At 38.8% G+C, this 14,959-nt stretch overlaps 1 protein-coding gene across 3 annotated transcripts in view; it reads left to right on the top strand.

Annotated features, from left to right (window-relative positions):
- The window catches only part of NBAS (NBAS subunit of NRZ tethering complex), a 452,886-nt gene that overhangs the window by 262,328 nt on the left and 175,599 nt on the right, over positions 1-14,959 (top strand). For 2 of the 3 annotated variants that reach the window (XM_049903480.1, XM_049903479.1), the window contains exons 37-38: positions 3,179-3,292; positions 3,814-3,934. In XM_049903480.1, coding sequence (XP_049759437.1) covers positions 3,179-3,292; positions 3,814-3,934 — 235 coding nt within the window. The remainder of the gene's footprint in view (positions 1-3,178; positions 3,293-3,813; positions 3,935-14,959) is intronic. The other variant, XM_049903481.1, reaches the window with a different exon arrangement.

The raw sequence follows: 14,959 nt of genomic DNA, 5'->3' as shown, positions 1-14,959 counted from the left end.
CCTGATTGAGACAAGTAGAGCAAGTACAAAGCACCTGTGGAGGAAACATGCCTGACATCTTTGTAGAACACAAAGGTGGCCAATGTGGTAGGAGCAGAGTGAGCAATGGGGAGAATGGGAGGTGATGAGATCATAGAGGTGGTCAAGAGACCATATAAAACCTTATAGACTGTGAAAAGAACTGCATATTTTATTCTGAGTAAGATGGACAGCTGTTGGAGAATTTTAGGCAGTACAGTTGTGTGATCTGACTTTACCTTTAATGAGATGAACTGTTCTGTGGAGAGCTGACGGTAGGGGGTCAGTAGTAGAAGCAAAGAGACAGATCTCTATTACAGTCCTCCAGGTGAGAGATGATGGTGGTTTGGACTAGAGTAATAGCAGTGAAGGAAGTGGGAAGTGGTTGGTTTAGGGGTATATTTTGTGGATCTGCTTCTGATCTGGATGTGGGCTATGAATGAGTGAAAGGGGAGAATGAAAGGGGAGAACCAAGGGTGATGGCCCAAACACTTGGTAGATGATGATGTCACTTACTGAGATGCTGTATGTTTATCTTTGGGGTAAGTCCATATATCTCTTATTGCTGTATATATCACACTGGATTATAGTTACTTTAATGTCTCACCTGTTGGACTTTGAAGTGTTTAAGGGTTTATGTTTTAAAGTGTTCAACACCATCCCTAATATATAAACCCCTCACTGTTGAGTCAATTCTGACTCATAGCAACCCCATAGGACAGAGTAGAACTGCCCCATGGGGTTTCCAGAGAGTACCAGATGGATTCAAACTGCCGACCTTTTGATTAGCAGCTGTAGCTCTTAACCACTACACCACCAGGGTTTCCATGCCTAATATATAGTTTTAATAAATATAGACTGAAATTTTTATCATCATCTGGAGTGAATTCATCGTTTTCCCAGACTGTGGTTGGCATAAAATAAGTGCCCAGTAAACTTTGGAGGAATGGGTGAATGTGTTTTACTTGCTGTCCTAGTAAGGAGCTTTAGAATCTATTTGTAAAGAGCAAAACATAAAGATAATTAACCACACTAGGGATACTAAAGTACTTGCTAATGAGGAATGCTGATAACAAGTCTTAAAGGCATTCGTGTGGGTGTCAAAGATAAGTTGCATTGGACAATGTTAAACAGGCGAGAATGACTTTATTCAAATAATACTGTAATAGGGGAGAAAGACCAGAACTAAATACGAACTCAGCTCCATTGAAACAAAGGGCAGCAGGGCTTTTAAGGGCTAGGATAGACTAATGGCACATTACTGGAGGCTCTTGGCGGGGATCAATCAGTGGAAAGGGTGAGTGATTTATTAAGTTAGCAATTAGGGCGTTTGGCTTGAGATCCTTTCTTTTGCTGTGATTAGGTTACCTGGATCCTGTAAGAATAGGGAGAGGGGAGGAGATGAGGCAGGAAGAAGCCTGTCTAAAGTTTAATGAAGTCTAGGAAAACATTAAGGCCATCTTGGTCATAACCTTGGTGGCATAGTGGTTAAGTACTACAGCTGCTAACCAAAGGGTCAGCAGTTTGAATCCGCCAGGCGTTCCTTGGAAACTCTATAGGGCAGTTCTACTCTGTCCTATAGGGTCTCTATGAGTCGGAATCAACTCAATGGCACTGGGTTTGTTTTTTTTTGTTTTGTTTTTTTGGTTTTTTTGGTCATAACCTGTCTCATATATGGTCTCAAGATAGGCAATAGCTAGTCCTTAAGAGGACTTGACAGCACCATTTATCACACATAGTTCATCCTACGTTCACCTGGTAATTGGGACATCAGGAAACAGGTGTCTTTCCTAATTTACTTTATCCAAGGGAAAAATAAACTTCTCACATCTTATTGACAGGAGATGGTTTTGCAGCTTGGAGCAAGGTGCCAGCTGAAGTTAACCTCCTGCCCTCCTGCAGAACCTGAGAAAAGGGTGCTATCTTCCCTAATGATTGCATTTCAATGAGAAGGCTCCCAGGTCCTTGAGGAAACACTCTTGGATTGGAAAACTGTCAAGGGATTTATTTAGGATTTATATACATACATTTCAAAAGGAGCCCTGGTGTTTCAGTGGTTAAGTGCCTTCAGCTGCTAACCCAGAGGTTGGCAGTTCGAACCCACCAGCGGCTGTCCAGGAGAAAGATGTGGCAGTCTGCTTCCATAAACATTTACAGCCTTGGAAACCCTATGGGCAGTTCTGCTCTGTCCTTTAGGATCACTATGAGTTGGAATCGATTTAACAGCAATTTTTTTTTTTTTTTTGATACACATTTTGAAAGGCACAGAGAAAAAATTTACAAGTTTTCTAAAATAAATGCTCTGAGAAAAGGAATCAGGAGATCTTTCCCTTTTTGCACCAGGGAAAACTTTTTCTTTTTTGAACTGTATTTGCCCGTACAGCATCCGTCTGTCTTATCTAAGTGATGTGGTAAAGGGTGATTCTGTGCAGTAAGTCATTTTTCCGAATACAAAGGGTGGGGTGAGGCGAGGGGAGGGAGAAGTGTTTCCTAGTCTGTGCTGTTTTCCAGGATCACAGCGGTCAGGTAAAATTCAACATTGTCACAGGTGATAGTTGTGGAGGAGGTGGGAATAATGAAAGGGGCCCAGTCACGTTGCCTTGGTCTTGCCTGGATCTGTTAAGGTTTCAGCAGGTGAGGCCTGAGCTGGGCCTGGAAGGACAAGTAGGATCTAACCAGGTAGTCATGTCTGTGAATAAGAACAGCAGAAGATAACGTTTTAAAACACGTTTGGGGCCAGATTGTGGAACACCTTAAATGTTATACCACATCGTTTAGATTTTATGCTGTTGGCTGTTTGCATTGTTCAAAGCTACTAAAGGCTTTTTTGAGCAGGGAGGCAGCATGTACAAAATGATGTTTAGAATGATTACCCTGACTGCTGTGTAGAGAAGTGGCCATGCGTATGACACCGATTGATGCAGTGTTCCTGATTCATTGATGTCAGAGTGACTGGGAAAACCACAAGGCCCTGCAGGGTGGGGTTCAAGTGCTATTCTCTGAATGTAGCTCTTAGCCTTACATTCTCTGCTAGGTATCTGTGTCACTCTGACACTCTCCTTAGTTCACAGAAAGCTATTCAGTGTCTCCAGAAATTAGCCTCTCTCTCTGTCTTTCTCAATTTTCCTTTATTCAGTGTTCTTCACTTTGCTCTATTTAGGGGCAAGAATTTGGTGATGCGTCTCAAATTGGAAATGTAGCCAATGAAGATCTAGAAAAACAAGGCTGTCACCCATTTTATGAATCTGTTGTCTCTAATCCTTTTGTCACTGAGGTAAGGACAGTGTGCCTAAGCATAAGATTAAACTGTTACGCTGTTGTGAGCATTTAAATAAACAAACAAACAAACAAATAAAACAAACAGGAAATTTACCGAAAATGTACTTTTTTTTCTTGGGTCTTGTTTGTTTTATGCATTGGTTTTCTGTCATTTGTTTCACATTTATTATGACATTTCATGAGATTAAAATGTATTTAAAGTTTTATATAAAATAATATACTTTAGTAATAAAACCTGTTGCCATTGAGTTGATTCTGACTCATAGTGACCCTGTAGGACAGAGTAGAACTGCCCCACTGGGTTTTCAAGGAGCAGCTGATGGATTCAAACTACTGACCTTTTGGTTAGCTGCTAAGCTCTTAAGCACTGTGCCACCAAGGCTCCAATTTAGTAGTAAGAGGTTATTCAGGTTACCAGAAGACAGAAAATGGTGTTTTTTAATATATGTTCATAGAAAAAAATTTGAATATATGTTCACCACCCTACTAAATGGTGTAACTGCCTCTTTTGTCTAGTCTGAAGGAACCTATGACACCAATCAGCATATACCAATAGAAAGCTTTGCAGAAGTATTGCTGAGAACCGGAAAACTGGCAGAGACAAAAACTGAAGCAGAAGCATTTCCAACAACAGAAGGTGAGAAAGCAGGGTCTAGTTCCTTGACAGTGTGTGACCGGTATTAGGAGAACAATAAGTAAGCAAGTATGAATGAATAAGAGTGGGGGGAGGGGCGGGTACTTTCCATCATTTTGAATCACTTAATACCATCCATCATTTGTTCATTCATTAAAAAAAAAAAAAAAAATGTATTGAGTACGTACTGTTTTCAGGATATTTACTAATACTGAGGAATTAAAAGGATAAATAATATAAAATTCTTGTGCTTATGTTGATAATCATGTAAAGTGATTTTCAGTGAATGATACAGAGTAAAGTGTTCAATATGTATTCATTTCTTTCCTGCTTTTATAGGTTTAATAAGAACATAAGTATTTAAATCACAGAACATAGATGCATAGTGCATCTTAAAAATTTTCTTCATGGTGGCATATCTTTCAGTGTAGAATTTTTTGAAAAGAAGTCAACGTATGCAAGTTTAGCAAAGACAGCTTATCGTTTGCACTATCTTTTTCTTTGGCCCCATTACTTTTTTTTTTTTTAAAGTTTCAGTGTGGTTTCCTTGACTGCTTCCTTTCAGATCTCTGTCTGCTCTACTATCATTAGTAAATTTCTCAAAATTCAAAGGCTGCTAAAGCTCTAGTTATTTTGTCTATATTCCAGGCATCATTAAGAAGTAAAAGGAGGGAGGGAAAAACAGCTTTATTGGAAGTCTTATCCATAATTTTACTTAAATATTATTGGCCTCCCTTAACTGCCAGTAAGCCTGGACTACGCCATCTTTCATCTGAGCACATTGCTCTCTGGAATAGAAGTCGAGTTCTATTGTGGAAAAGAAAGGGAAAATATGTACTGGGAATAGAATTACCATTTTTTTCTGATGCTCTAAATTATTTTTAGATATTTTTTCTTTCAATTAATGCTTATTTGCAGTTGAGAAGAGGGGAGGCAATTACCACCTCTCCATGCTCTCTACAGGGCCTCTTCAGTGGCCGTTAAGTTTTTCTTCATTTCTGAGATGCATGCTTTTTTACATCTTATCATTTCTGAAATCAGTATATCTCACAGTTGATGTATACATTTATTTTCTCTCCAGAAAGGTGTTGTTGAATTCGTGTACATCTTACAATTGATACTGAGTATTTATAAAGAGTACAGTTGCATTGTTGCTCCCCCTTTCAATTTTTTTTATTACTTTTTCAATTTTAATATAATATCAGTTACCTATGCATTAGATTATGATTATCAAGGTAGTTTGTACAGGTAGAACCTGAGACCTTAAAGAAAACATTGGGGTAGATGTGGAAGCATTACCTGTTGATTGACATAATAATGGGTCGAGTTAACAACCAGGAAGTTTGCAAAAATTAGGTCATATAACATTTTCCTTTATTATTTACCTTGGAAGGTATGGAAACCTTGGTGACGTAGTGGTTAAGTGCTGTGGCTGCTAACCAAAAGGTCGGCAGTTCGAATCCGCCAGGCACTCCTTGGAAACTCTATGGGGCAGTCCTACTCTATCCTGTAGGGTCACTGTGAGTTGGAATCAGCTCGACGGCAGTGGGTTTTTGGGTTTGGAAGGTACGCATATGTAAATATGAATATCTCCAATATAGGAATTCATAAAAAGGTAAACTAAAGGAACTATGTGGTAAAAGTCTGAAAGATGGATGCCATCTCAGAGTAAACCCTTTCAAACTAATTTCCACAGCTTATTAAGGTTTTTGATGTTTCCAGAGTTGCTTTTGAAGAGAGGTAGAGAGTACTTGATCGTCAGGCCCTATTGAGGCCTCCCATTTCTTAGGTCCCTAGAGTACTTGACCATCTTTACTTAGAAAAAGCATCAAAATGATCTTGAAAAATAAAGCAAGTTGCCTGGTTTTCTTGAGGAGCTGTGTGAAGTAAGGGAAGCATTACTTGATAGTGAATCAAGGGATCTCCCTCCAGTTCCCTGTATAACCCTGTGTACATTATTCATTGAAGGGATGGCCACCGAGCACCTGTGAGCTAGGTACCATGCTAGGAACTTAGAATATAAAGTTGAAGAAGACATGGTCCCTATCTCCAAAGGGCTTACAGTCAAGATGGTGAGACAGACAAATTTGCATGTCACAAGGGCTGTGATAGGCAAACGCGAGAGTCAGTGCAAGCTGAGTGAAAAGGTGGTGTGAGTAGAGTTTCTGGAGCTGGAGTTTGACCTGGGTTTTGAAGAACGAATAAGAGTTATCTAGATGAAGAAAACAGGGAAGTTAGGAGAAAGGTGAATCAGGAGAAGAAGAATGGACATATGTTAACAAGAAGGCATAAAATTCACGGTAGCAATGAAGATAAAACATCATGATTTTTCAGGAATCTGTGAATTGTAACTAGTGAGGAGTGAGGAAATGGGGCAAATGTAGGCAGAGGAAGAAATGCAAGGCTTGTGTGCCAAGTTAAATCCTTTGAACCGTCTACTGAAAGCTGTAGAGATTTCAAGCAGAAGACTATTATTCAGTTTTTCCTTTAATTCAGTTTCCATATCAGTAAAATGGGCATAACAGCTTGTGTGTTCCTTCACAGGACTGTTGCTCTCTAATTACATCATGGCGGAGGTCCCCCTTTTGCACCTTTGCTCAGACTAATCCTGGCCTGCATTACCTTCCTTGCTACCAACTTGTACTTAACCTGTTGCTCTTGAGTCGATTCTGACTCCTGGCAATCCCATAGGACAGAGTAGAACAGTCCCATAAGGCTTCCAAGGCTATAGGTCTTTACAGAAGCAGACAGCTACATCTTTCTCTCACAGAGTGGCTGGTAGGTTTGAACTGCCAACCTTTAGGTTAGCATCCAAACGAGCACTTAACTACTTACACCACCAGGGCTTCTTACCTTGCACTTAGGTCAATTCAACTAAGATTTCACCTTGTTTTCAGGCCTAACTTAGTAGTTTCCATCCTGGTTACATGTTACTGTTATTGTTGATGTTGTTGGCTGCTGTGCAGTTGGCCCCAGACTCACGGTGACCCTGTGCACAATGGAACAGATCACAGCCCAATCCTGCGCCGTGTCCGTGATCAGACTGTTGTGGTCCATAGGTAGAATCAAGTAGGCCATTTTTAAGAAATACAGAAGCATGAGCTCCATTGCAGACCACTTATTTCAGAATCTCTAGAGTGGGACAAGTATCAAATATTTTTTTAGAGTTCCTTAGGCGATTCTGTCGTGAAACCATGATTAACGCCCTTTGGAAAGTTTCCCTGATGCTATTAGATTTTCCCCAGCCATCAGGATCCATTCTTCAAACTGTGAGACACTTTCTTACCTGGCAGTTGGAGAAAGTTAGGTGTACTTTTTAAGCCTACGTCTGGTTTCTTCAATTTGAAAAACAAACCCTGAATGCCATATCTATTTTCTAAAACTTTTTCTGCAACTTGGGGGTTGCAGAAGTATGTATATCATCCTTTGTAGTGTCTGTGAGACTTTAAAGGGAGCCATAGGGGTTTTCTCTCTGTTCAAGTGTTTCTTCGAATTGCCTTTTCTGACAATCAGATATTAATATTCCGCCAAGGGAAAGAATATAAACCCATTAAAGAATTTAAAAATAATTTCAAATATTATTTTTAAATTTTTTAATTTTTGGAACACTATTGCTATGAGTTGGAATCAACTCGAGAGCAGTGGGTTTGGTTTTGGGGTTTTACTATGTATATTAAGAAAGGAATTTTTTAAAATTTAGAGATGTTTCTAACATTTGAATTTATAATTATAAAGTATTTCCACATAAAATACACTATCATATTTGCTACCTTTCGGTAATGCTAATATATCTGAAATAGATATCTTTAGGTATTTTATAATATAAAGTACTAGTCAGAAACGTCTCAAAATTGAAGACTGACAGGCTAAATGACCCAAATTAAAAATCATGTTAAAAATGTGCACGTTAACTTTGCTTCAGAAGTAGGTCGTAATGCAAATTAAACTTCCCAACATGATCAGACTCTTTAAAATTTTTTAATAAAATTGATGAAAAGATTTTTATGGAGACTAGCTGAAGAAAATTGATCATTATTTATTTAGCTAAATGAATGATTTAATGGCTAATGATTTCCAAATCAATAACATGGGCAGCTTTCCTCTGTGAATTTAGTTCCGGAATTAAATTTATGATAGAGTGCTTCCAGAGGCCCTTATTTTGCACAGAATTAGTGCTTGGAGGCTTAGGCATAGATTTCATCTGATTTTGACTGTGTAAACTTGTTTAGAAAATGCATTGTACTCAGGCTTTGAGAACCAGCATTGCAAATTAAATTCATACACATTGCTAAACGTAAGGCAGGGTTTTTTCGTTTGTTTGTTTAATGTATCTTAAACGGTAAAGATCCCTCGTGGTGAAGTGGTTAAGCACTCACCTGCTAACAGAAAGATCCCTGGATGGAGCCCACCAGCAGTTCCACTGAAGAAAGATGTGGCAGTCTGCTTCTGTAAAGATTACAGCCTTGGAAACCCTATGGGGCAGTTCTGTTCTGCCCCATAGGGTCGCTATGAGTCGGAATCAACTCCATGGCAGTGGGTTTTTGGTTTAAAGTCACTATGACTCAGTCTGCAGCCAGCGTGACATCTGATGGGTCTCTGTGAAACCGTTTTTGGTCTGTCTCTCTCATCTCCTCTATGATAATTTTGTCAAATTGCATTACATGGTTTGTAAATTCAAAGATCCAGAAGCTTCCTGTGTGGAGTTTGATTTCTACTTTGCAAGAATCCTTTAATCTCAGCGAGGGCTACTGAAAAAGATCTGATGGCAAGAGGTGGAATGGGGATTGATTCTCCCCCATCGGTTTCCTTTAACAATAGAGTTGTTAGAAGGGCTCTGGGATAGACCCTGGCATTGTAGAGATAAACAAACTGTGATCCTTGAGTGGGAGAAAAAGGTGGCATGAGATAACTTCCAACAACAAATTCTGTTAAGGATTAGGGCAGGGGCACGATCCTTTTCCTTTTCAACCAGGGGAAGATATGGGATGGTAGTATACTTGAGGCCTGTGATGCTTTCAGTCTTGGAGCAGCCAGGAGGTCATGCGCTTGTTGGAGCCAGAAACTCAACTGGCTGCAGTGCTAGAGAGGAGGTCTATTTGTCCAGAAGTACCTATCCCGGAGCTTGCTTTGGGGAATAAATAACTGACAGGCAGCATGAGTATTTGACACAGTTATCAGAAAGGTTTTTTTTTTTCTGTTTTTTTCACCCAATGTTTTATCAAGAAATTTTTCAAATACACAGAAAAGTTGAAAAAAAAATTCTGTAGTATAGCCCTGTATCTCCTCCACCTAGTTTCTACTGTTAACTTTTTACTAAACTTGCTGTAATATATCTGTCCGTCCCTGTAGCTACCAAATTTATTTTTTGACACATTTCAAAGTAGGGTAGTAGCAGACATCCCTGAACACTGCACTATGCATAACTTTAACTGCAGTTAGTATTTGTTACTTTTTTATGATGTAAAATTTACATACAATGAAATGCAAAAATCTCAGTATACCACTGGATCCCTTCTGATAAATGCAACCCCTGTGTAACCCTGACTCCTGTTAAGATACAGACGTTATCATTATCCCAGAAAGTTTATACTTCTTCCCAGTAAACATCCCCCTTATACTTCCTGGAAGGCAATCAGTATTGATTTTTTTTTCCCCACTGCAGATTTAGTTTTGACTATTCTAGAACTTAATTAAATGGAATCATGCAATATGTATTCTCTTGCACAAAATTTAAAGTGGAAGCTTTGAGATTCGTATATTCCATGTGTTGTTAGTTTTTTTTTTTAGTTATTAATGAGTAGTATTCAGTTGTATCATACAGCACATTTTATTTATCCGTTCTCTTGTTAAGGGACACCAGGGTTCCCAGCTTATGGCTACTGTGACACGTCCGCTATGAACTCTTTTCCACAAGTCTTTTTGTGGACGTCAGTTTTTATTTCTCTTTGGTAGAGTCTAAGAGTGAAATTGCTGCGTCGGAGATTCTTTGTTTGCTTAGTTTTATAAGACACTGGCAGAGCTTCCTTACTTTCCAGCTCTCATGTTTGTTTGTTTGTTTTTTTCTGCGATATTGAAGACTGCAGGTTTTTTCTCTTGAGTTTTTTCTGGCCATTGTGGAACAGACAGGGCCCTACCTCAGTACAAAAGCTGTGAAAATGGGAATCTCACCAGTGCCATTCATTCTTCCAAATGACAACTACACTCCAGTTTTTGTCTTTTTTTGGTAGTCTGCAGTGGCTTCTGATGTTTGCTTTTTATATTTTTATTCAGAGTTTTTAGCTTAAGTTTTATTCAGAGTTATTTTTATTCAGAGTTTCTAGTTTTCATCTGCCGGAGGGTTGCTCCAATAAAAGAAAGCAATCATAGAAGAATTAAAGTACAGTTAGTAGTCTGGATTTCACCGGTTTCATCAGGTGACAGTGGGACTAAAGTCTGAGCCATACTTTCCCTGAAAGGGGATATCGAAAGCCATAGTGCCTTTTACTTTGGATTAATTTTTGAGTAGTCAGCTTATATGAATAAAGACTTACCTTTGACGGGAATTTGGGACTTTCCCCAACTTTAAAAGGTTTCCTTCATCTTGGGAGGTTGAAATAGACCTCAAGAAGCCTCTAGGGAAATGGACCAAATGGATCTTCAAGTGGGAGAATTACTCCAGCTAAACAGCAATTATGATGGAAATGTGAGGACTAGGGTTAAAGTGGGGATTTAAAAAACGCATGGCTGGAAAAACATACCTTGCTCAGGGATAGGAAGACTTAGCATTGTAAAAATGTCTCTTCTACCAAAAGCCATCTATATATACAATGCACTTCCGATCCAAATTCCAACGACATTTTTTAATGTGATGGAGAAACAAATCACCAACTTCATATGGAAGGGAAAGAAGCCCCGGATAAGTAAAGCATTACCGAAAAAGAAGAACAAAATGGGAGGCCTCACTCTACCTGATTTTAGAACATATTATATAGCCACAGTAGTCAAAACAGCCTGGTACTGGCACAAAAACAGACACACAGACGAATGGAACAGAATTGAGAATCCAAATAGAAATCCATCCACATACGAGCAGCTGATATTTGACAAAGGCCCAGTGTCAGTTAATTGGGGAAAAGATAGTCTTTTTAACAAATGATGCTGGCATAACTGGATATCCATCTGCAAAAAAATGAAACAAGACCCATACCTCACACCATGCACAAAAACTAACTCCAAATGGATCAAAGACCTAAATATAAAATCTAAAACGATAAAGATCATGGAAGAAAAAATTGGGACAATGTTAGGAGCCCTAATACGTGGCATAAACAGTATACAAAACAGTATAAAGAATGTAGAAGAAAAACAGATAACTGGGAGCTCCTAAAAATCAAACACCTATGCTCATCCAAAGACTTCACCAAAAGAGTAAAAAGACTCCCTACAGACTGGGAAAAAGTTTTTAGCTATGACACTTCTGATCAGTGCCTGATCTCTAAAATCTACATGGCACTGCAAAAACTCAACTGCAAAAAGACAAATAACCCAATTAAAAAATGGGCAAAACATATGAATAGACACTTCACTAAAGAAGACATTCAGGTAGCTAACAGATAAATGAGAAAAAGTTCACAATCATTAGCCATTAGAGAAATGCAGATCAAAACTACAATGAGATTTCATCTCACTCCAACAAGGCTGGTATTAATCCAAAAAACACAAAATAATAAATGTTGGAGAGGCTGTGGAGTGATTGGAACACTTATACACTGCTGGTGGGAATGTAAAATGGTACAACCACTTTGGAACTCAATTTAGTGCTTCCTTAAAAAGCTAGAAATAGAACTACCATATGATCCAGCAATCCCACTCCTTGGAATATATCCTAGAGAAATAAGAGCCTTTACACAAACAGGTATATACACACCCATGTTTTTTGCAGCACTGTTTACAATAGCAAAAAGATGGAAGCAACTAAGGTGCCTATCAACGGATGAATGGATAAATAAATTATGGTATATTCGCACAATGGAATACTACGCATCGGTAAGGCACAGTGAGGAATTTGTGAAACATTTCATAACATGGAGGAACCTGGAAAGCATTATGCTGAGTGAAATTAGTCAGTTGTAAAAAGACAAATATTGTATAAAACCACTATTATAAGATCTTGAGAAATACTTTAAATTGAGAACACATTCTTTTGTGGTTACAAGAGTGGGGAGGGAGGAACGGTGGGAGAGGGCTATTTATTGATTAGGTATTAGATAAGAACTACTTTAGGTGAAGGGAAAGATAGCACACAATACAGGGGAGATCAGCACATTTGGACTAAACCAAAAGCAAAGCAATTTCCTGAATAAATTTAATGCTTCGAAGGTCAGCAAAGCAGGGGCAGGGGTTTGGGGACTGTGGGTTCAGGGGTCATCTGAGTCAATTGGCAAAATAAAATCTATTAAGAAAACATTCTGCATCCCACTTTGAAGTGTGGTGTCTGGGATCTTAAACGCTAGCAAGCAGCCATCTAAGATGCATCAATGAGTCTCAACCCACCTGGACCGAAGGAGAATGAAGAACACCAAGGGCACAAGGTAATTATGAGCCCAAGAGACAGAAAGGGCTACATGAACTAGAGACTACATCATCGTGAGACCAGAAGAACTAGATGGTGCCCAGCCACAACCGATGACTGCCCTAACAGGGAACACAACAGAGAACCCCTGAGGGAGCAGGAGAACAGTGGGTTGCAGACCCCAAATTCTCATAAAAAGACCAGACTTAATGGTCTGACTGAGACTAGAAGGACCCCGGTGGTCATGGTCCCCAAACCCTCCTGTTGGCCCAGGACAGGAACCATTCCTGAAGCCAACTGGTCAGACGTGGATTGAACTGGACAATGGGTTGGAGAGAGATGCTGATAAGGAGTGAGCTGCTTGCATCAGGTGGACACTTGAGACTGTGTTGGCATCTCCTGCCTGGAGGGGAGATGGGAGGATAGAGGGGGTTAGAAACTGGCAAAATAGTCATGAAAGGAGAGACTGGAAGGAGGGAGCGGGCTGACTCATTAGGAGGAGAGTAAATGGGAGTATGGAGTAAGATGTATATAAGTTTATATGTGAGAGACTGACTTGATTTGTAAAGTTTCACTTAAAGCACAATAAAAATTATTAAAAACCGTGTTACAAAAATATTATAAATCTTTATAGATATAAACTATATTTGCAATGAAATAAAAGCCATTGAAGAAAAGTAAAAAAAAAAAAAAAACATGGCAATTTTGCAATAGCTATGAAAATTACAGTTGAATGTATTGTTTGACCTAGTAATCCTGCTTCTAGGCATTTATCTTATGAATGTGTTCACTCATATTAAGACATGGCATATGTTCATGCAGCACTGCTTGTGATAACAGAAGATTGTCAATAGCCTGATGTTTAAGGGAAAGATTCCTATCATATTTTGGTTCTATATCCTTTCTTTGCGGACTAAGTGCCTTTCTGAGCCTATGTAAAACTGAGATAATAGTAGCTCTCTTGGAAGATTTTTTTGACACTTAGATGTTCATGACAAACATCTACCTCATTTCTGGCTCATTAGAGTAGACATTTCAAAAATTACGGATATTTTTATAATAAAATTAATTTATCATCATAATTATTAGGATATAAAGGTATGCAATGACAGAGTGTTTGTAACATAAGTAATTTCATTGTGAGACTAATTTGGCTGATGTATAGACCAGAAACTGTTGTTGTTTTTGCTAGGTTCTGTGGAATTGGTTCTGACCCATAGTGACCCTGCATATAACAGAACGAAACACTGCCCAGTTCTGTGGCATCCTCACAATCGCTGTTATGCTTGAACCCATTTTTGCAGCCACTGTGTCAATCTGTCTCGTTGACAGTCTTCCTCAGGAATAATGGTAATTAAAAGCACAAATTAAGGTTGACACAGATTTATGAAGACCTTGAGTGCCAAATAAGGAGTTTTAACTTTGGTCATTTAGGGGATGAGGAACCAATAGGTTTTTTGTGTGTTTGTTTTTGTCTTTGTTTTTTTTTAAGCTGGAAAATGACACGATTACATAGTGTTTGATTTAATATGGAACTGCTTTTTGAAGAATGGATTGGAAGGGGGAAGACAGCAGCAAGTAGAGGAGGGCAGTTGTTGAAGGAGTCCAGTTTTTAAACATTGAATGCCTAAATGAGAGTTTATGGCAATGAAAATAGAAAGTATGTTTGAAACAGTTTTTTGGAAATAATTCAACAGGATTTGATGACTATTTGATTATTGGGAGGAAAAGAAAGGATAATGTCCAAGATGGCATAGAGGTTTCAAATTTGGCTCATTGGGAGAATAATATACTATTTTTAGAAATATGAAAGATATAGGTAAAGAATGATTAATTTGGGGAATATTTTAGTGGCAATATTTAACAAGTGTCTGGTAGTATAAATCCTGGGAGATGGGTCAAGCCTAGAGATAAAAGATTGGGAAAACCCACTAGTGTGACAGTTAAAATTAAGGACAGAGGTGAGCTCTCCAGCAGAAAGAATATGAAATGGTGTTAATAGATGATGGTGAAATAACCTAACATTATACCCACATTGAACAATCAAGGAGGAGTTAGAAGATCTGATGACATAAACAGAGAAGAGGATCATTTGGGGAACAGTTACTGGAAAACTCAGTGTCCTTGAAGCCCACAGAGAGAATATCTAGCGGTACCTAGTTCTACAGTGAGAAGAAGAAGAGAGAAAAGGCCACTGGTTTTGGTGACCATTGGAGGGAGAAATCAGTTAGGACAGAGGGATGGAAGCCTGTTTTTAGGGTCTTGCGGAAAGAATGAGTGTCAAGGTTGTAGATGCAGTTGGGGCAAACCCCTTATTGAATTTTAGCAATGAAGGAAAGGAGAGGACTGTTGAATTTGTTAGAATGGATAGGTGTCAGGGAAGAGTCGTTTTTCCCAAGACTAGGGGATTCGTTTGTGTGTTGGCACAGGGCAAATAGAAAAAAAGGACTTTTTGTAACTTGAAATCTTCTTTTGTT

This window comes from Elephas maximus, chromosome 12, assembly GCF_024166365.1.
Source record: "Elephas maximus indicus isolate mEleMax1 chromosome 12, mEleMax1 primary haplotype, whole genome shotgun sequence".
NCBI lineage: Eukaryota > Metazoa > Chordata > Mammalia > Proboscidea > Elephantidae > Elephas > Elephas maximus.
The sequence above is the reverse complement of the archived record's forward strand: the minus strand, read 5'-3'. Positions and strand labels throughout refer to the sequence as shown.